This window comes from Rhinichthys klamathensis, unplaced genomic scaffold (genome assembly GCF_029890125.1).
Source record: "Rhinichthys klamathensis goyatoka isolate OS25496 unplaced genomic scaffold, OSU_Roscu_1.1 h1tg000090l_1, whole genome shotgun sequence".
Taxonomy (NCBI): Eukaryota; Metazoa; Chordata; class Actinopteri; order Cypriniformes; family Leuciscidae; genus Rhinichthys; species Rhinichthys klamathensis.
This window is the reverse complement of record NW_026606629.1, coordinates 2,777,361-2,800,323: the sequence shown is the minus strand read 5'-3', so window position 1 is coordinate 2,800,323 and position 22,963 is coordinate 2,777,361. Positions and strand designations below refer to the sequence as shown.

The window sequence follows — 22,963 nt, the reverse complement described above, 5'->3', positions numbered from 1 at the left end:
CCGAAACGCTAGTTGGCGGCGGAGGGTTTTAATGTTCCACTGTGTTTAGATTCCTCGCGGCAAGAAGAAGAAGATTCCTCGCGGCTGTTTTGAGTTTAGGTTACTACAAGCAATGGCGACTGAAAGAGAGCAGATCATGTTGGAGTTGGAGCTTATCGAGGTGGAAAAGGTAAATTTTTAGTTTTTTTAACAGTTTCGCTGTACTTAGAATTTAAAAATGGCGGGCGGTGCAGAAGAACACGCCGGAAATGCATAGGAGGAAACGCGATGCTACCAAGCCGACCAATCACAGATCTTGTGGTCCGCGTCGTCGCGACGTGTAGTTACATTTTTGAGGAGGTGCGCGTCAGGTTACGGCGAAGGGTACGGCGTATGGTACGCGTCTGTGCGTATGCTACGCCGTACCTACTGCGCGCACCCGACGCAGAAGTATAAATTGGCCTTAAGGCCCCGCAAATTACTTAAGGCCCCGCCTCCATCTTGTGTCATAGCGCGTCAATTAATGTGTACAACATCCATGACAAAACGACGCGAAACTATCCTTCTGGTCACGAAAAGAGGAAGAAGAAAAAACAAAATACATGAGAGTGAATTGCGGGAACAACAATCAGGTAAACTTGTGTTCTCTCCTCTCTAAGTTTGATGTCAGCAAAGTTTGATGTCTTTCGGTCTTGCTAACCTAGCTGGGCAGGCAGTGCATCACTTTGTGCCTGACAAAAGTGAGAGTAAAATACAATTATTTAATACGTTTGTTTTTGATAAACGACAAAGTGGAACGGTGTTTGTTTACTGCAGCTCGGAAAACATAACCGCGTCGCGTGTGTTATCATGCGTTCATAAGCGCGTGCACGAAATGAAACTCGCATTTTTCAAGCAGAAATATGTGGAGACCAGACATACTGTACAATACATGCACGTGAATGATGGCACTCCCAATCAAAGTACACATTATAAAACAAGACACTGATTATCTAGTCTCAGTGTAGTTAAAAACTCTAAACAACTGCACTAATTATGCAAGATAGAAAGCAATGTATTGACATTGTAATTTGACATTGATTGACTATTGATTTATAGGCTATATTGAATTTAAAATGTTGATTAGCTGGACATACTGCTCAATATGGATGCACATCCCTCAGTAAATAATAACCATAAATCAAGAATTGCTTCACCATGCATAATAAAAAAATAAAAAAATCATACTGATGCCGAAAATACCCAGGCTGTAGAGAGAACCAAAGTTAATCCCAAAAGCCAAAGCTCAGGGTTATAATTTATTATTTTCTTCTTATTTATGTTTACGTTAATATTCACTTGTTATCTTAACATTCTATAGAAAATACTCTATTCAATAAATATTGTTTGTTTGAACCTCATTCTGTTCTATTTTGTTGTACTTATTTTTTGACTGTTTTGTTTAAAGGAGGGAGGATTGTATGGGAGCACTGAAGTGTCAGGTGTGACTGTGTGGCAATGGCAAATGGTTTACATAGCTCACGGCGTCACAGGTCAGGTAGAGGGCCCCAACAGAATTTTGCTTAGGGCCCCAGGGAGAGGTCAGGATCGGCACTGGGTTTAGCAGTCGATTCTGTTCCCTACCGGAATTCCTGTTCCCTTTACGCAATCATACTACAAATCATGCGTAGTTGCCCGTAGCCTACCATCAGAACTGAATACCAGCAAGAAGCACAACTGAATGTACGGGAAGCCAAAAGGTTAAAAAAGGATTGTATTTTTTCCCGAAATTTTCCCCCGAAAGTGTGCCCTTTTTTCAGGTCAGAGCAACTGCCCCTCAAAATTCCTGTGCACGTCCCTGATTTCAGGGGTTATTGTTCAACATTTTCTTCCGTGGGAGCATGTGCTATTATGAATGTCTTAAATAAACAAACTTCAACAACATAAGGGCAGATCCTTTTAGCGCTGCTGATGAAGCTGTGGAGTGACGCTCGGCTCGAGTGATCAAGTATTCCAATGTATAAAAAAAGCTTTCATTCGATTCCTCTGTCCTCCTTTTCTTTCCTTGCAGCCTTCCCTCGTATCCTACAGGGGGTGGAGCTGAGACGCGAGGAAAGGAAACGAGGATGCACAAATAAGAAATGAGAAGCACCCATAGATTGCACCCAGGCAGGGTAACACAGTCTCATCCCAAGACGTCATCTGTCTGACGCTTTTGACCATACGTCAACATCCGACGTTTTAGGGTACCCTTTAACGTCAGTTAGATGACGATCCTAGGGCGTCATCTAACTGACGCTTTACCTTTAGCGTCAGTTAGATGACGTGGGTAGGTTTAGGTCTGGGGTAGGGTTAGGATTAGATAGCGTCATCTAACTGACGTTAAAGGGTACCCTAAAACGTCGGAAGTTGACGTATGGTCAAAAGCTTCAGACAGATGACGTCTTGGGATGAGACTGGGCTGGGCAGGGCAATCTTGCTCCCAGGTCTTGCACCCAGGGCAACTGACTTTGTACACCGACGCATGTATCATTCCTATTTTGCACCTGACCCACATCGACCCACTTTTCCCTCCACAGACACACATTGGTAAATTAGGGAATGAACTTGCGCTCCCGGAGGGTTCAGCGAAAAGAGGAGGCGTGTCCCGGCGCAAACGTTCCCTGGTGCTATTTTGCAGTTTCAGAAAACAATTCCGCCACAGACCAGGAAAAGCCTAGTCTAAAGTCAGTGGCGCGTTATTCAGATACTATTTTAAGGGCGCATGCTTGGCCATAATGTAGTGTGTGCACAACGCGCATACACTTTGCTTCTCTCATTGACGCAGCAGTTCCCATTTTTGCAAACCAAACATAATTACAAGGAAAAATATTACCACACGAGGGAAATCATTGTGGTGTCCATGAAGATGTGAAAAAATAGCTATAAATCTAGCTTACACATTTACCTAAATTATTATACGCCTGTTTAACCGAAGCTAATTTGGGTGGGTTTCTCCCATCCCCATACAATGTCACTTCTATGTATTTTATGGCCCTGGCGAGAACTTTAGTCTCCTCCGCTGCGCTTATGGCGTGCTCCTGGCAAATCCGCCATTATAATAGCAATCCGCCATGGAACAAGCTCGCCTGCTCTTAAGCTGCGTTCACACCAAACGCGAATAGAGTGTCTGGCATGAGTGATTTCAATGTTAAGTCAATGTAAATACACATTTACGTGTGTCTGGAGGTCCTGTTATTTTATATGTTTGGCTTCAATAAATTATTTTAGATGTTTGGCCTCAATACATTATTTTGTAATATGACTAAATGCCTGGTGTGGTTCTAATGCACAACAAAGAAAATATTTCATCACATAAAAACTAGACTTCAATATATGAGACATATTCATGTTGTTTTGAATGCTATTTATTCAGTATCTAATCTAGATTATATGAAACATAATTATTCTAATGTAAAGACAACCAACATACTTTAGTGCATGAGAACATACGTTCGTGTCTGGACAGTGTTGTGTGAAAAAGAGAAATCACAGGACAGGTTAATCACTTTTGGAGGCTGGCTCCATTTATCATCTAAACAAAAATAAATGACATATTAGGTGGGTGAGGGCGAGGGTGATCCTCGCTCCGATGCGGGACAACGGGTCATCAAAATAGGCGCGGGACAGGCGGAAGTACCGCTGAAAGCGGCCGTCATCCAGACGCAGCTCCCACAACTGGGTAAGCCTCCGGAGGGTCTGGTGGACTCCTACACCGGTTCTGCTCTCCAGAGCAAATACAGAGCGGTGACTCTCTCGATGAATGCTCTATGTTGATAGAGCACCATCTTGCAAAAAGACAACCGCTTAGCACAAAGCCCCTCTCACAAGAAGCGGATTTCGCTTCAGACGCGCGTCAATTTAGCATCAAACTTTGCTTTTTACGCGCGTCCTATTCGCTCTGGACGCGCGAATGGATTCAAAATGTTCAAGCGTCCAACTAGACGCGATAGACGCGAATTTGAATGCAGCATTAAACGGAATGTGAGATGACGCTCTGATTGTTTTATCGCACGTTACGCCCAAACCACACCAATGAGTTCAGACCAACTCATTTTAGATTTGCATCGGGCGCAAGATCATCCCGCCGGTAATAGCAACAGAGACGGAGACCCAAAAAGTTACTTGCCTTTAGAGCCCATAGTGTGCCAGAACACACACACCACACAACAGCTTATGGGTGGAGAGGAGAGAGTGATGAAGCCAATTAGAAGATGCGGGGCGTATTTAGGAGATGTAAGATAAATGTAGAGGAGCTACAACATAAGTGCAGCTAAAAAAAAAAAAAAAAACATATTTTTTACAATGGGAATTACGAAGCCAGATGGGGCAAAAAGTTAAGATTTAAAATATAAATCTCAATTTTGCATTTTTCTTAATGAAACACTTCTCTTTATTCTAAAATCAAAGAGAGTTTCGATTTCATGCAGAACGTTTTCTCGGTCTGTGTGTGTGCACTTGCGTGTGTGTGTGTGTGTGTGTTGTTTATTTATTATCAGAGTGCTCGAGTATTTTGCTTCCAAGCTAGGGAATTACACACACACACTCCCCAGTGAGGTTTACCGGAGATGACAATATCATGTGACGCTTTCTTTAAACGCGGATGATGTGCCGTAAAGACATGTTTTCCTGTCACTTCATTACGACTGTTATTGTTTCTTATTTTCTTCTCACCAGTAAGACAGAAGGTAAGTGATTAACCTGTTTAATACGTTCCTAATTTGAAATAATATCGTGGTGAAACAACTGTAAGAATCTTTTTTTTCATGACACGGTCTGGGTAAATATTGGCAAAGTGCACAAAGTAATCTGATGACAGATTATTAGTTAGGGATCGACACTTTATATAATTTAAACTGATAAGGAAGCAAGTGCAAACCTATAAAAGAAAATTAAACGACATCAGTTCAAATAAAACGCATAATCTAAGCATTTTCTGCAAACTGGCTACACCTTATATAGCCTATATTTACAGAATATTTAAATATGTATATTTAGCCTACATATTATGTAAATAGTTTGCAGAAAATGCTTAGCTGATGATGCGTTTTACTTGCACTGATGTCGTTTATTTTTCTTTTTGAAAGGTGAAGTTACACAACACACAACACCATTTTTAGAGAGCTTATTCAGAGGCGGTGGAGCCACTGTCCGCGTTTTGCGCGAAGTGAAGGGAGCGTCAGACCGCTCTTCTTGTTTCAAAATGAATGTAATGAGAAAGTATGACATTTTGAATAAAATATTTAATGTTACTAATATTGATATAGCCTATATGAAAAGTATTTATATGATGAAAATGTTCGTCTCACGATTCACTATGCAGTAAACTAGTAATAGCCTATATGACTCTATAGTGTAACCTATACAATTTTTCAGTCATCTTATAATTGGGACCAGTTAAGTTCTTATTTTCATTGAGGAAACATTCTATCTATCTTTATCCTGTCCCATCTGTGTTAGGTATTATGTCGCGAATGGAATGTTTATTATTATATGCTTCCAAAGCAGAGATATATATTTCTCAGAATTCTGGCCTATTTCTGTCCCAGCCTGTTCTCACGTAAATGGGTTGTCTGTCCACAGGGCGTAATTCTATTAAAAACTAATTCAATCTAATACATTTTAGCACCACTAATTATAAACAAAAACAAGCTTAGACTTATTTTATGGCTGCTCTTACTAATGATTTTAACACATTTTATTGGTGTTGTGTGGTACAATATCTGTGTTTTGGTGTTGTCCGCCACCAGAGTTTTCACGTGACATATCTCAAACATTATTTATCACAAATTAATTTTAAAAAAAATATGCATATGAATTAAATGTTACCTGAACTAATAAACTACATGCATAGATTAAGCATATATATGCATTTTGTACTTTATTTTGCTTAATTTCTACCTGTCCCATGGTTTAGCTGTCACTACCAACACGCTCTGCATAAAGGCCCTTTTTAACTGTTTTTTCATCAAAAGTTTATTTGGTAGCCATGGTAAACCTAATAGCATAGTGGAGCACATGTATTTCAAGCTGCAAGACTGATGCCTTGATGTCCAGAAAAGTAATAATCTACTCTTTATTCTTTGTGTTGGGTATGTACACTTATTATGCGTCATTACCATATGTGTTGTATTTCTGTATTTTTAAACATTTTTGGATTATTTTTATCACTTTATTAGGTAAAATGGTGTACATTATGTAGAAAGCTAGCTACACTTGCTTAGTCATCATCTTTGCTAGCAAGGCTAGTTTTTTTGACTAAATTGTCATTCCCAGCACAGTCATTACCAGCACATTACAGCTTGTGCTGGTAATGACAGGTTGTGGTGGTGATGACGGCAGATACACACAGTTCCTGTTTGGTCTTCTATAATCAGATTAAACTATGTTTTGATGTTTAAACCGATTAATAGCTGGTGTTTTTTTTTGTTTTTTTTTGGTCTGAAGTCACTTAGGCTCTTAAATTACAATAGGTTATGATCAGTGATTTGTCATCACCGCAACAAACTGTCATTACCAGAACTGCAATGTCATCACCATCACCATCACCATACATATTTTTGCCAATAAATTATGTATAAATTACAAAAACATCCTACAATTATATATTTCTGACAAAGTTGGACAGTCTAAATTATCACTGTATTAAAAAAGTTTTGATATATGGCATTCACTTAAAATAAGCTTATATTCCAAGCCAGGGTAGATTGATGAATTAGAAATGTAGATACTTAAATGACTATAATTCATCTTGCAAGTAAAAATCAACAATCCCATTAAGTTCAAGATAAAATAGATTCCATGTGAAACCACAAAATGTTTTAAAAGCACTGATTTATCATTTAAGTTTAATTTTTTTTACATACATTCGATGATGTGATGGTAATGACACATTTACTTGACATAGTTAAAAAAAATGGCAAAAAATCATAAATTCCCTTATCTTATGGTCTCAACCAAGCTCATAACGTTGTACCTGACTTAAGGACTGATAATTTGATGTATACCAATTAGTCAAATTTGGGATTTTAATTTTCCAAATTGCAGCAACCCAATTTGGCCCTTAATCTGAGAAATGCCCATATATTGCGTCATCAAATCTAAACAAACAGGCCATGTGGTTTTTAGGGTTTTAATTACAGGAATGCAACCTCACAATTATAATGGGGTATCTGTTAAGCATATACATACACAGCAAAACACAATAACAGACACAAATAAGTGGTTCTTCTTTAGCCTCCTGCATGACAGGGAAATGAAAGTGTTGCTGCAGCTGTTCCCATAGCTATATCAATCCTAAAACAGGCCCAGCTCCAGCTTTGAGATCCAAGGTTGTCTAAGTGATAGGCTATTCATGGTGGGTTGGAGGTGTTTATCACATATATATACAAGTAGCTACACCAAATGCTTCTCTGATGAGAACCAGAAGATACTTTTCACCATAATCATTTATATCTTTCCACCTGTAGTCCCTAATTGCCTAACATGTTCGACATTGCCGAAAAGCTGCATGCCAAGAATCTTTTGACTAAAATGTTTTAATAGTGTCAGTGACATGTATTTATTCATCCTAATTCAGTTGTTATTTAATATTACTCAAACTCTCTGTTTAGTCTGTTTTTGGGGGAAGGTTACAAATTTGGTGTTCAACATATTTCTTCAGAAATGCAAACAATTAAAGACATTTGGTTGGTTTTATGTTTATTTTTAAATTTTAAGGAAAGAAATACATCTATTTGTAAAAGGAAAGTTTTTAAATATCTTTCAAATTTCACATGGGTTTGAATCAGATTAATTTAGATGGTCAGTTTGTCGTAGATGCATTCTAATCATTTAAAATGACAGGAAACATCTTGAAATTACTGGTAACACTTTACAATACGGGTGCACTAATAAGCATTAATTCATGCTTAACTAATGCACAGATAATACTGAATTAACGTGTAACTAATGATTATCTAAGCTATTCATTAATGATTACCACATTAGGAACTAATTAAGAGTCTGTATGGTTAATGTATTAGTTCATACATGAATTGTTATTAATTAAATATGTAATTGTGAATTAATTCCCTAATAACTCATTTTTTTAACTAATAGTGTTAATTAATATGTTAATTACCAGAATGAGCCAAAGCCTTGTATTTCAACTTCCAGATAATACAGGTACACTAATATGCATTAATACATGATTAATTACTTCATTGTTAGTGCAAATTCATGTGTAAATTACTACAATTACTAAATTACTAGTTAATAACGATGTGCCTCAACAAGTAAAGTCATAACATAATGATACCTTTGCAAATCATTAGCTAATGATTAATTAAAGCAGACAACTGGAAGTTGAAGTGCATAGCTTTGACTAATTGTGGTAATTAACACATTAATTTACACCATTAGTTAATAAAATATGTTATTAAGGAATTAATACACAATGACACATTGAATTAATAGCAATTCATGTATTACTTAATCTATTAATCATATAGACTCTTTATTAGTTGCTGATGCAGTAATCATTAATTAATGGTTTAGTTCTTCATGAATCATACATTAACTCATGATTATCTGTGCATTAGTTAAACATGAATTAATGCATATTAGTGCACCCGTATTGTAAAGTGTTACCAAATTACTTTAGATACTTTCATTGTACTTCTGCCTCATTGTCGCTCATATTGAGGACCACATAAGTAAAAAAATTCCCTCACTGTTCATTTTATAAAATTCTTTCACAAATTCAATGATGCATTTTTTTTAATGCTTTGAAATGAATTAGTCTTTTATGAATAATAATAATAAAAACAAATCTTATAGAAAGTATAAAGCTGTCACGATGTGGGTTTGTGTCCTGTCATGTTCTTTGGTTCCCTGTCTTGTCTATTAGTTATCCCAGGTGTTTCTAATTTCTCACGCCCCCTTGTTATCTTGTCTAGCTCGTTTGTCCCTGATTATTTAAGCCCTGTGTTTCAGCCTTGTCTTTGTGAGTTCTTGTTTAATGCTAGTGTTGGTTGTTCCTGTATCCTGTTCCTGAGTCTTGTATCCAGTCTAGTCTTTATAGTTTGTAGTCTGTTAAATAAAGCGTGTGCTGCACTTGGATCCAGCCTCTTCTCTGCTTCAACCGCACCACGTTACAAAAGCATTATTTTTACAAGCTGTAAAATGGTTAACTTGTTAGTTTTGATCAGATAAATTTTAATGAACAAGCAGATTTATGATACCAAGTGGAAGAAAAGCATGATCTCCCTCAAAATCTGGAGCTGATTGACCATTTCACCAGCAGAGTTTTATAAATACAGAGATCCCAAAATTGAGCTTGCCTCGGTCCATTCGCCGCGGGGTCTCCTCAAGTGCAGTTCCTATAAGGATGGCCCTGCTCTGGGATCACTTGGTACGACTCTGTGCACCAATTTTGTGATTGGTTATCTGGTTACAAGCTCCTGATTTGGTGGGCCAGGCCCACCCTGGTCCCCTGAGGAGCCGGGCCTGACTAAAAGTTTCAATTAGTGTCCCAATTCTGATTATGTTGAAATGGGTATTTCACAGGTACCCAGAAAAAGTGTATGCACTGATAAAGGGGTTTAAGTGATTAATAATCAATATGACCTGATGAAAAATATTTACTTCATCTGCAACAATATTGTGAGCTTTTATAAATATGTTTTTGGCCTTTACATTTTTTTTTTTTTTTTTTTTACAAAAAGAGTGCATATACTTTTAGGACTAAATTGGAAAATTGGGGTGCAGAAAATGTTTCCTGAGCGGAAGAGTATAGAACCATACCCAGATAGCCAATGGTCGTGGTCACAAACCGTTCCAACTTTAAATGACCAGAACGATAAACATTTAGGTTAGCTATTCATCTTTGGTTGGGACAGTGGAATTTTGGCTGGGAATGATTTGGGGAAGAGTTTGTGAAACAACAACAACCACATTGCAGTCACTGGCTTTTTAATAGACTGCTTTCAGAAAATTACTATGATTTTCTAGTGCTATTTTGTGATAGCATCTGACAGGTAACAGCAAAGAAATATTCCACATGAGCAAACACTTTCATTTGCAAGTGTTTATTATTTGTTTAAAACCGGGATGGGCAAACACAGTCCTGGATGGGCATTCTCATGCAGAGTTTAGTTCCAACCCTAATCAAACACACCAGAACCAGCTAATCAAGTCTTTTAGGATTACTATAGAAGGGGCAGGTGAGTTTTATCAGGATTAGAGCTAAACTCTGCAGGACAGTAGCTTCCAGGACTGAGTTTGCAAATCCCATTAAATCTATCACATACAAGGGTCTAAATATACATATATTTTTAATTAAATGTTTGTTTTAATCTCTCTTTTTTCCACTTAAAATGCGCTAAAAGGTTTGATTGACTGATCTAGTTTTTCATGGTCCCCACCAGCTCCGAGCCCCATGAATGTGAGCGTGACTGTGGATGCGGTCCCTTTGGCGGGACGCTCAGAGGTTACTTTGGCGACCTGCACAGCTTCCACAGCGCAGTCTGCTGCTGAGTTGTCATGGCATTTGGGCACTTTATCTGATTCTGTGAAGCTATCGACCAGCACTGTGAAACATCTGGATGGGACGTTGACTGTCAAAAGCAGTCTGATTGCTACTCCGACTGTACAGATGAATCAACAGCTTGTCAAGTGTGTGATCAGACATGCAATGTTGAAAGAGGAACTGAGGATTGATCACAAGATCGTTGTGCACTGTAAGTGACATGATCCTTTATATGACACAAACTGCACAAATCTCTGTCACTTGAGGGCCAATTCCTGCCTCAACTGGTTCACAGTAATTGGTAATTAAAGGGGTAGTGACAAAAACGATGACACACATTTTCCACTGATCCATAATAAACAGAAGAACTTTAAATAAAATTGTCTGCTAAATTTAAGTAAAAATGGTTTTATCAAGTTTTAATTTGACTAAAAATTACCATGTATTATGTATACATTCAGTATTTAAAGAAGAACACTTTACCATACTTTTAAAAGAGTATTATTGCAGAAATACAAATACATAAGTGCAAACTGAATTAAATATTTTTGGGCACTTAATTGCATGCTATTTAATAATAATTAAAAATGTATTCTAATTTGAATTTATATTAAAGACAATTAGTGGAACTTAAAGGGACAGTTCAGCCAAAAATGAAAATTCTGTCAGTAATTACTCACCGTCATGTTGTTCCAACCCCGTTAGACTTTCGTTCATCTTCGGAACACAAATTAAGATATTTTTGATGAAATCTGAGAGCTGGATCACTCCTCCATAAGCTTCTAAGGGATCGAAACTTGCCGGCCCAGAAAAGTTATTAAAGACATCATTAAAATAGTCCGAGTGACTACAGTGTTTTGTAGTGTTTTGTCCGAGTGTTTTGGCTCACTTAAGTAGAACTTATACATATTTTTTCACATACTTATTTACATAATTATTTCATAATTACTTCTATTGTCTTTAAGATATGGTTAAATGTACTGACAAGTAGGCCAATTTATGGTGAACCAAAATATAATTTAATTTATTTTGTATGTCATGTATTTGTAACTACACATTTGCATTGACGTTGCAATTTAGTTAATTTAAAATACATATAATTTAAATGTAATAACACACTACAGTTAAAATTATAATTAAGGAATTCAGTTTGCGCTTTAGAATGTTAGACAACATGTCAAAATAAGTGTACTTCTTTAAAGCAAAATTATTTAAAGTGTTCTTTAAAGTAAAACTTTTAATTTGAAATTACATTTCACCTTTAAAATAAAAAGTGTACCCCTTAAGTATGCTAAGTTACCTTTTTATTTCATTAATATATTATCTACGAGTAGTTAAAAAAATACTTTTAAGATTTGAAGTACAGTACAAGTGCACATTCAATACAGTTAAGCATACTTCCTTTTCACAAGCATTGTATTCTCAATTTACATAGGCCTATTTGTTTTTCATTACTGTAAGTGTTGATTTATCTTTTTATCCACCAGTTTAAACATTTATTATTTGATTTATTAATTGGTTGTTGATTGGTCAGTTGATCTGTCATTTGAACTGATTCTATACAGGAATTTGTTTAGCTGGATTGTATGCAAGAACTTTGCAGTCATATATTTGTGTTTGTGTGTTTTAAAGATCCCCCTCAGCTGGTCTTTGTGACCCCGTTCCAAAATCTCTCTAATACTGAAGTGTATCAGTGTGAGGCAGATGCCAATCCTCCAGCTACACACTTCAGATGGCACAGGTAGGAAATATAATATGAAAGTAGAGATGATGGGGCTCAAATATAATTAATATTGTTAATTTTCAACACTTCAAAAAAAAAAAGTTTTATCATGTACAGCATTTACCATAATGTATTATTATATTAAGGTAAAAAGAAAATGTAATAGGAGAGATAAAAGATCAAAACTAGATCTTATTTTAATGGGATTAAATATCAAAATTTGATCCAACTAATATTGGGGTAAATTAATTTTAATTGGTGAAAATAGTAAAAAGTCCTGTATTTTGGCATAATATTTGTGTGTACTCAACTTTTTTTTCTACATTTTGTATGAAAAGGATCTAAATTGTTGTTGACCAGAAAAATCAAGTTTAAAAACACTCTCGGTTACTAACACAACCGCTGTTCTCTCTAGATAAGGGAACGAGTGTTGCGTAAGCTAGCTTACGCTACGGGAAAATCCCTTTTCTCGAGAATACTGAAGCCAAAAAATTATCCTTAATTTTACATTAATTTAAAATGTATTGCTGCACAGAGCAGACCTAGGCAAGGCGGCTCGCACGCCTATTGGTTGCTCTGCAGCAACTGCTGCAACCTATCGATGGACTGTTCGTGACGTAAGCACCAATGAGGGCGCGGGCGCCCGTGCACGTCCCACCAGAATGGGCGTGGCTTATGTCTATATAAGCTGAGTCCAGATAGGGTGTTCCTTGGTTTTTCATACTGAAGCGAAACCAGAACGCAGTACAAGCACGGCAGGGTTACGCAACACTCGTTCCCTCACCTAGAGAGAACCGAGTTTACGTTAGTAACAGAGAGCGTTCTCTTACGAGAGTACTCTCGTGTTGCGTAAGCTAGCTTACGCTACGGGAACCCAATGTAAAACGCCGTGCGTGCTAGGGTCGTCCACACATGGCCCCAAGGGCATGTGCCCAGGGTACACATGATAGTGGGTAATATCTAGGCCAATGAGGAGTGGGCCTAAGAATATAACATAGCCATATATATGTTTAATAAAATGGGTGCTTAGCACAGTATAACAGCCAGGATGGACGAAAGTCAGCCTGAGCTGCGTGAAAATACAGTCTGTCAGTCAGATACGTTTCTAGACTGAAAACAGCTTAGCCTGTAGGGCAGGAACTTCCAGGTTGTAAAACCTTATAAATGTAGACGGAGAGGCCCAGCCTGCCGCCATACAAATATCCTGGAGTGAAACCCCACTGGACTAGGCCCATGAAGAGGCCATGCCTCTGGTGGAATGGGCTCTAATGCCTAAAGGGCACCGAAGGCCTTTAGAATTATAAGCCAGAGCGATAGTGTCGACTATCCATCTGGAAAGGCTCTGTTTCGAGGTGGCCTTCTAGTAGAGGGCGCTCTAGCCTCTGTAATCGTATTCAGCACTCCTACTGGGAGATCAGCGGGTACCCGTTGATGGCCCATACATGTAGGGCCCATAAGTCGGGGCGGGGGTGCCAAATCGCGCCCTTGGCCTGAGAAAGGAGATCCTTCCTCAGTGGGATAGACCACGGGGCCGTGCTCACTAACTGCATCAGCTCCGGGAACCAACCTTGGTTCCTCCAGAGCGGCGCCACGAGGAGCACAGAGCATTTGTTCTCCCTGATTCGCTTGATCACCTGTGGTAACAGCGCGATCGGGGGAAACGCATATAGCAGGCGGCTGGGCCAGTTGTGGGCCAGCGCGTCCCTGTCCTTTGCGAAAAATATTGGGCAGTGCGCGTTCTCTGATGACGCGAAGAGATCGATTTCCGCTCTGCCGAAAGTGTCCCATAGTAACTGGACTACCTGAGGGTGCTGGGACCATTCCCCTGGGCAGGACTCCAGACTAACTTTTCCACTGGTTGCACTGGTGCTACCAACTTTCTCAGTTGGTCGCACCAGCATATAATTTGGTCGCACTTTTTTTTTTTTTTGCTACATGCCATGGGATTAATCAATGCATGCTGATAAATAGTGGTCTTAATCTGCATACCATAGTTTTGCACTGATGTGAAAAGACTGACAGTGACACAAGACCTCATGTTAGCAAAATGGGATTAATCTTTTAACTATCAAATCAAAATATTCTCAAAAAAACTATTACAATTTTAAAAAATGTGAGAAATAGTAGTATTTAATTAAATTATGGTGAGATTACTACATTTTATTCAATTAAATGCATTTATGATGAAATTCATTGTCATGTCAATTTGTGCTCATTTTGACCATGAACTATGCGCTGTCACTTTAATTCAGCGCGTGCAGCATAGCAGAAATAGACTCGTGCGTAAACGATCTCTGCACTGCTTCGCACCGCTCCTGGAACGGATGCAGTGTGAAAATACTGTGTCAGACTCAGGCTACACAAATATTGATCTTGACATTGTTAGCCTCTTGTCTTTTTTACATGTCATACACTGTACATTTAACTCACACTTATTATGACTTAATTCCTAATTGGCGCGTTTCACCATCAGTGTGCACTGCGCGTGACGTGTACGTTCGTTAATAAATAAACTGCAAGTGTCTTGCGGAAGAACATTGTAGCCGGAGCTACTTCTCTCCGTTAATGTCTATGGCGAGTCACGCAGGCACTGGGCAACTCCGCAGCCGAGCCGACCCGGGATAAAATAGTCAGAATATAAACACTTATTATAGGCGTACCGTAGTGATTCAGGATATGTCAAAAGCACGGTTTGGAAAATGGATTCATGATGTACTCGTTAATTTTGAACATACGGACTGCAGCAGCTGCTGATACAACGGCGTTCTGTTGCGCATGTGTGAATTTAACTGAGTACATGACCATGCACTCGCACAAATGCGACCACATAAAATTTTAACTCGCACATTCTCAAAAAATGGTCGCATATGCGCAGTCTGGAACCCTGCCCCTGGGGGAACGTTGTCTCTAGACAGCATGTCCGGACCTACGTTCCGACAGCCCGGCACGTGCGCCGCCATTAGCGAGCGCAGGTTGTGCTGAGACCACACGAGGAGGCGTTCTGCCAGCTCGTGGAGGCTCCGAGATCTTAGACCGCCCTGGCGGTTTATGTAGGACACCACCGCCATGTTGTCTGTGCGGACTAAGACATTGTGGCCCTTTAGGAAGGGGAGAAAATGCCCCTTCATCTCTAGACAGTTTATGTGTAGGGATGCCCACAGGCCGAAGACCAGCCTGCCCTCGTAGAGGGTGCCCCAACCTGAGTTGGAGGCGTCTGACGAGATTACTTTTCGTTTCGAGATCGTTCCCAGATCCACGCCTGACTGGTACCAGTCTGACACCTTCCAGGGCTCCAGTGCTGTAGCACAGTTCTGGGTCACCTTGAGGCGAACACGGCCAGACGTCCACGCTCGAAGCAGGACCCGCATTTTCAGCCAGTGGGCGCATGTAAAGTAAGCCCAGCCGAAGCACTGCCGAGGCTGAAGCCATAAGGCCTAGCATCCTCTGAAAGCATTTGAGAGGGAGAATACTGCTGACCTTGAAAGACGCTGCTGAGCGTTGTATCCACAGCGTGCGCTGTGACGTCAGCCACGCTGTCATTGATGCAGAGTCTAAGTCTGTTCCCAGAAAGGAAATTTTCTGGCTGGGAGACAGCGAGCTCTTGGTCCAGTTGACTTGGAGACCCACAACTTGCAAATGGCTGAGCAATAAAGCCCTGTGTGCTATCAGCTCTGTCTCTGACTGGGCTAGAATTAGCCAGTCGTCCAAATAGTTCAGTATTCGCATCCCCCTTAGTCTCAGGGGGGGGCGAGCGCCGCGTCCATGCACTTTGTGAATGTATACGGGGTGCTAAAGATAGACCGAACGGCAGGACGGTGTACTGATAGCTCTGGCCCTCGAAGGCGAATCGCAAGAAAGGCCTGTGATGGGGCGTTATTGATAAGAGTTCTGAGTGAGTGTGTGTCACAGGGCAACCAGTGTTTGTGAGTAGGGGTGAGCACTGCACAGTGGGCACATTTGCTACATTTAGAACACACGCGGCGTGAGCCGGTTTTATTGATATGGGCCGTGAATGAGTGTGTGTCATTGAGCGGGCCGTGCTTATGTGTAAGGGTGAACACTGGGAAGTGGGCACATTTCCTACATTTATAACACCATCGGCATGAGCCGGACAAACGGCTCTTTTTGAGATTTATCTGGCTGGCCGTGAAAACGACCTTTGGGTACAGGCGAGCGGGTCGTGTAACGGGCTCGTTGGCTGTAAAATACACTTTTCCAGTCGCCTTTGTTAAGGGAACTGAGAGAGCGAAGCGTGCTGTCTTTGATGGCGGTCCGGCCACGGCGGGACTCAACCATCTTTGTCTTCTCTGGTTGGTCAGGAAGACTTTTAGGGCTCAGGCTTCAGCGCTATCTTGGGCCTGGGTCCCCGGGGGGGGAGGCGGCCTGTGGCGGCTTGAAGAGCGCGAGTGCTGCTGAGGATCCCTCGGATTACGGCGCTGTGATGCTGGCGGCGGAGGTGGCGGTGGTGCTGTCTTCCGGTTAGGCGGCTGCTGTTTCAAGCGACCTGTCGTGGAACTGGAGCGCCTGGGGATGAAATGTCGCATGGCTTGCAACGTTTTCTGGACTTCAGAGTAGCGCTCAGTGAAGCCTTTAACCGCCGGGCCGAAGAGACCGGATGGAGACACAGGCACGTCGAGGAAAGTGGCTCTGTCGGACTCCTTCATGTCGGACAAGGTTAACCACAAGTGTCTCTCGGTGACAGTGAGAGACGCCATGTTTCTCCCGATCGCCTGTGCAGCGGACTTGGTGGCTCGTAGACAGAGGTGGGTAGTAACGAAGTACATTTACTTCGTTACATTTACTTGAGTATTTTTTTGGAAAATGTTTACTTTTAAGAGTAGATTTAACTGTGGGTACTTTTACTTTTACTCGAGTACATTTCTAATGAAAAAACGGTACTTTTACTTCGTTACGTTGGGCGACGTTCCTCTCGTTACTTTATTTTAATGCAATATGTTGTTAAAAGCGTAGTTTATTCTAAGCGCGCGCTCTCTCTTTTTTCTGGGCATGAGCGATGCTCAATTCACAAATGAATCACTCTTTTGAGTCGATTCTGTTCAAAGACTTCATCAAACAAGTTGGGCAGATCTGTCTAAATCGGTTCGCGAATCAGTTTGAATGATCTGTTCAGTTTCCTGCACGCACTGAATCATCTCGGAGTCGTAACAGGAAGATTTAAGAACAGCAAGAGCGTTGTATGAAGTGGCGGTCCACAGTCTACAGTACAGTCTAGAAAGTAAATCTGCAAATGCATCATATTTTTTGCCAGCGATGAAGATCTTTATTAGTTGAACATCGTCGTATGTTACTTCGTAGCTGTCTGGGAATGAATTCACACGACGATACATTCGATTCCATTTCATTCAGGTAATACATTTTACAACCAAACAGATTATTAGCACTACTACAAAGTATGGCATTACCCTTTTTTCGGACATATACATTACTTTATACATTAAATAAGCTATCATCGTCCAGTTTATGAATGTGTGTATTGCGCAGTGGCGTGCGAACTCGACTTGAAAACGAATGCCTTTGCCTGCCTTATTAGACTCAGTTAACCAGTTTAAAGATGCTTTCATAAATATAGCCTACACTTAAATACATTTTGGAGAACAGACAGAAGAAGATCCGTGTATTTGATCGTTGTTTGTGTTGGGCATGACATGACTGCGAGCACATGTGAAGAGTTTTAACTCTTTCTAATCTGTGTCAATTTATTTATTTATTTGATCAGGGACAATGCACAAAAAACATTAATCTAAGAAAGAAGAGATGTCATGTGCCAGGTTATAGCAAAAATGCTAATTTCCGCCTGCAGTCCCTGGACAGGTTGATGATATACTTACAAATGGTTCCCATCCCTTTATGAATGCAAAACTCCATAGAGTCACTTTATTCCGACATTGTCTAATAATCCAAATGTAGTTGTATAAGTTACTATACTATTATACAAACCAAAGGACAGGCAATGGTTTTCGGGCTATAATATCCAGAAACCTGCGCTCTGCTAGCGAATGTCGTCTTGTGGTACCATCTCAAAGAGGCACAAAATCTCTTTCTCTGACCTTTACCATGGCTGTTCCCTGTTGGTGGAATGATCTGCCTAACTCAACCAGAGCTTCTGAGTCAGTAGCCACTTTCAAGAAACTGCTGAAGACATATCTTTTTCGGCAGCACTTGATTCAGTAGAATTAACACTTTCCCTTCTCTTCTATTCTATTAAAAAAAAAAAAAAAAACCTGCACTAAAATTAAACTGAGAGGGGTTATAGCACTTACGTATTGTAGTTTAACTGCTTCTATTGTTCTCATTTGTAAGTCGCTTTGGATAAAAGCGTCTGCTAAATGAATAAATGTAAATGTAATATACAGAATACAGAAATAATGTTTGTCTCTTCTGTTTTTGTTGCAAAGATAGCTTATCTAATTATGATGATAATAGTCATTTAAATGAAAAAATATCTAAATAATATCATGATATATAGGCTATATATATAGGCCTATGTGATCCAAAGTAACTAGTAACTAACTACTTGAGTAGTTTTTTCATTGGATACTTTTTTACTCTTACTCAAGTAACTTTTGAGATTATTACTTTTACTTTTACTTTGAGTAAATATTTCTATAAGTACTTGTACTTTTACTTGAGTACAGTTTTTGGATACTCTACCCACCTCTGCTCGTAGAGCTAAGTCCGTGGCACTTCTGAGGTCCGTGAAATTCTCAGGATTCGGGCCCCCCTCGTCCATAGTGCGGAGAAGGTTGGCCTAATAAATTTGAAGCACAGCCATAGAGTGAAGCGCTGAAGCGGCCTGACCGGCGGCGGCATAGGCGCGACCGATGAGAGCCGAAGTAGTCCTGCAGGCTTTCGAGGGTAGAGCGGGCTTGGACTGCCATCCAGCAGAGGGCGGGCATGGGTGTGTGGCTACCGCTTCCTCGACCGGAGGAATGGAGAGGTAGCCCTTGTCTTTCGCGCCGTCAACAACAGACAGCGTCGAAGAGACAGTAGTCCGCAGCCTGGCAGAAAACGGCGCCTTCCATCTACACGATAGCTCCTCGTGTAGTTCCAGGCAGGAAGGGAGCGGGCCTCGTGTGAGGCGTCAAGCGTCGTCCGGGCAGGAAATAGCCGTCAAGCCTGCTGGGCACGGGTTCCTCGGGCAGCGACCAATCGAGGCCGAGGTCCTCCACGGCCTTAGTAATGAGGCGGAGAAGTTCGGCGTCGAAGCTAGCCCGCACACCGCTCGACTCTTGCAGGGAAGAGGCGAGGTCCGGAATGGAGCCCGACCATCTTCTGCTCTCTGAGGCGATAAGAGAACAGCTGTCCTCTTCCGCGGTGTCCCCGTCGAACTCGTGATGCACGGCGGGAACGGTAGGGCGCTGGCCGGCCGTGATCAAGGTGGGGGACTCAGAAAGCGATGCACACGGGGAGTTAGCCTGCATGCATTTGCTCACAGGGATGACCTCCGGAGCTCTCTGTGAACGGCACTTCTTACGGCGCGGCCCAGACGAGAGAAGCAGAGGGGCGGGGTCCACGTCGAAGGTGGCTAGTCAAGCCCGCAGGGTCGACACAGCCATGGCGTCGCATTCCGGGCAGCCGCCCTTGGAAAGCGTGTGGTCCGCGTGGTTCTGTCCCAGGCAGGAAACGCACAGGATGTGACGGTCCCCGTCACTGAGGGTGGCTCAGCAGGAGCCGCACTTAGAAAATCGAGGCATTTGAAACAACGCCTCAGCTCTTTTAGGAGAATTGTGTCGCGGGGCAAACACGCAATGCAAAGAGCAAAAGGATATGGGCGTCGGATAGCGCAGCAGGAACTGCGGTTGAAGCGGCGAGGAGATGGCCGGCTTCTGGTCTGCGAAGCAGATGGCTCATCCCGCTGTAGAGCTCGTCGACGGCGCAGGCTTCTCCGGAGAACCAGCGATGTGTACACTTCGCTGAAGAGATGAAAAATCAAGGAACACCCTATCTGGACTCAGTTTATATAGACATAAGCCACGCCCATTCTGGCGGGACGTGACGTGCACGGGCGCCCGCGCCCTCATTGGTGCTTACGTCACGAACAGTCCATCGATAGGTTGCAGCAGTTGCTGCAGAGCAACCAATAGGCGCGCGCGAGCCACCTTGCCTAGGTCTGCTCTGTGCGGCAATGCGTTTTAAATTAATGCAAAATTAAGGATAATTTTTGGGCTTCAGTATTCTCGAGAAAAAGGATTTTCCCGTAGTGTAGCCTAAGCTAGCTTACGCAACACGAGAGTACTCTCGTGTTTTACAAATGTGCAGTTTACACAGATGGCAAAGCTTACAAAAGTGTGCATTTTAAGACCCCAAAATGTTGTGTAAATAAATATCCAAAATACATAAAAAGATTATTAGTTTTTATTTGAAACGGTGTCGTGTAAATGCCCCCTTAAGAACGAAACTTAACAGACAATATGTGAGAACCTGTTTAATTTTTTGGATTTTTTATATGCACTGCTGTGGTCATACACCTTGGAGAATCTGCAAAATAGTAATTAAAAAATATTTACTTAAATGATCCAGTTCAAAGGTTTGCATATACTTGATTCTACTGAGTGTACCTGGATGATCCACGATCCCCCTTTGTTTTGTGATAGTTGTTCATGAATCCCATTTTGTCAGTTTGAGCAGTTAAACTGTCAGGTGTTCTTCAAAAAAATCTACAAATTCAGTTATAAATAAAAAACAAACACAAAATGCTACATAATGTTTGCTCTTTTAAAAATTCAACATTTAGCAGATTCTGCTATGTGTGACAACTGTAACAGTCATTTTCTGTTTCGTTTTCCCTGTCACTTTTTGCCTGAGTTCTAGTTCATTATTAGTTGCTTTCATTACTAATTAGTTCTCACCTGTTACTGTTCTGTTAATGATCTTCCTCTGTGTATTTAAGCCCTCTGTTCCTTTTATTCATTGTCTCGCATTAAAGTTATTTTCTCTTCTGTGTTATTAAAGTTGATTCCTGATCATTCATTCTGCATCACACATTGTCTTTTGGATTAAGCTACAGCTCACTGTGACTCAGATCCTTGATCCTAACATGTACAGTAATGCATGGTAATAAATATAGTAACAGAAACTTGGTTAAATGGGGAAAGGAATTGCGTTCAATCATTTGGATATTAGTGGATATCTAGGTACAATATCTTGCTTCCTCAAAAAAGTGCTGAGAGTGACCTGACAACAGGCCCTAATATTTCAATGTAAATTACTAAACATTCACAATCACATGGCAGTATGCATTTTCATCCTACAGTCTAAAAACCAGCAGACTGCACTAAACTGATTTTATATTCTTTTTCTTTGAGCAGCACACACCATATTATCCCCAATGATGCCATTAAAACAGAAGGAAATAAACTCTTCTTCTTGAAACTGACATCTGACCTCAGTGGCCTGTATATCTGTGAAGCTTCAAACGAGTATGGTGCAGGAATCGGCTCACTCTACTGGCAAAAAGGTGAATTCCTTTTGCTTACTTTACTAACTTTACAAAAACAAAGTTTATCAAGAGATTTAGATGATGGTAATGTGGAATGTCTGACATAACCCACACATTTAGTTTTATTTTTGAGAGTGCATGTTTTGATGAACGAAGATACAGCAGTTTGTTTAGACTACAGTATTTATCATGGATTATCTCTTTTCTAGGAGAAAAGACAGAAGCCTACCATTCTGAGCTTTGAGTCCTTCATCCTGTATGTAATTTGGATTAAACTTCATCATGGATATAAGAATCTTAAAGAATATAAGAATCTTAAAATAAACTTTCTTCAAGTTATGACTTTTCTTTGTTTAAATTTTTCAAAATTATCTTAGACTTTGGACCCCACTGTTTTAGCAAGGTTGCAGACAGACACATGAAGATCAGGATAAAGTTCAAATGCAGGGTTTAATAATAATCCAACAGGCAAAATAACAGAAGATAGTTAAACAAACAACAAACAGAATTAAATTATGAACAGCTGTTATGAAGATCAGTGTCGATTGAAACTGATGAGTTGCGGCAAACTCAAACAAAGGAACACGTGGCTAATGAATAAAAACTAAAAGTCGATGAAAATTACACTAAGAACAAACAACTGAATATGTGTGTTACAACTGTATACAGTAGATATTGAATCCATTATATTGCTGCAGCAGCATCAACGTGACCCTATAAAGGACAAGCTGTTTGGAAAATAGATGGTGTGATGGATTTTTTTAAAACTGTAAACTGTTTAAATTAATCCTAATTCTTACATCTAACATCACTTCTCCTACAGGCCTAACATTCTAACACTTGAAGAACAAAATGTACTCTGAGGTTGATGTGTTGAAACCAGTGGAAACTGAGATGCTGGCTAGATAATATCAAAATTATAAAAGTCTATAATAGTCTTACATATTGAGTAATGGAATAGAATTGAACTTTATTGTCATTGTAAACAACAAGATTACAAAAAGACAGCAAATTTTCAGCAAACAACAAATATTAGACAACAATAACTACACATAGGGTTAACATAAAATGGAAATAAATAACATAAGATAGGATTAAATAACAAGAAATTAGATAAGTAAACATGGGATGAAAAAGAGCATCAATATGTTACGGGTCTATGAGAGAGAACTCAAGCGCATAATGACTGTTAACAGATTTTATTGAAAGACAGTTGACAAGACGAGAGATGGTGGATGAGGAGGTGATAACAGTCCAAACAGTAGGCAGGGAA

General features: G+C 40.4%; 1 protein-coding gene across 1 annotated transcript; it reads left to right on the top strand.

Annotated features, from left to right (window-relative positions):
- Positions 1–4,567: 4,567 nt before the first annotated feature.
- Positions 4,568–21,985, top strand: si:ch211-214p13.3 (nectin-3-like protein). Its single transcript, XM_056251743.1, has 5 exons — positions 4,568–4,685; positions 10,407–10,718; positions 12,140–12,248; positions 21,560–21,708; positions 21,900–21,985. Exons 1-5 carry the CDS (start codon positions 4,601–4,603, stop codon positions 21,932–21,934), a joined length of 690 nt encoding a protein of 229 aa, XP_056107718.1. The 5' UTR covers positions 4,568–4,600; the 3' UTR covers positions 21,935–21,985.
- The last annotated feature ends 978 nt before the right edge of the window (positions 21,986–22,963 follow it).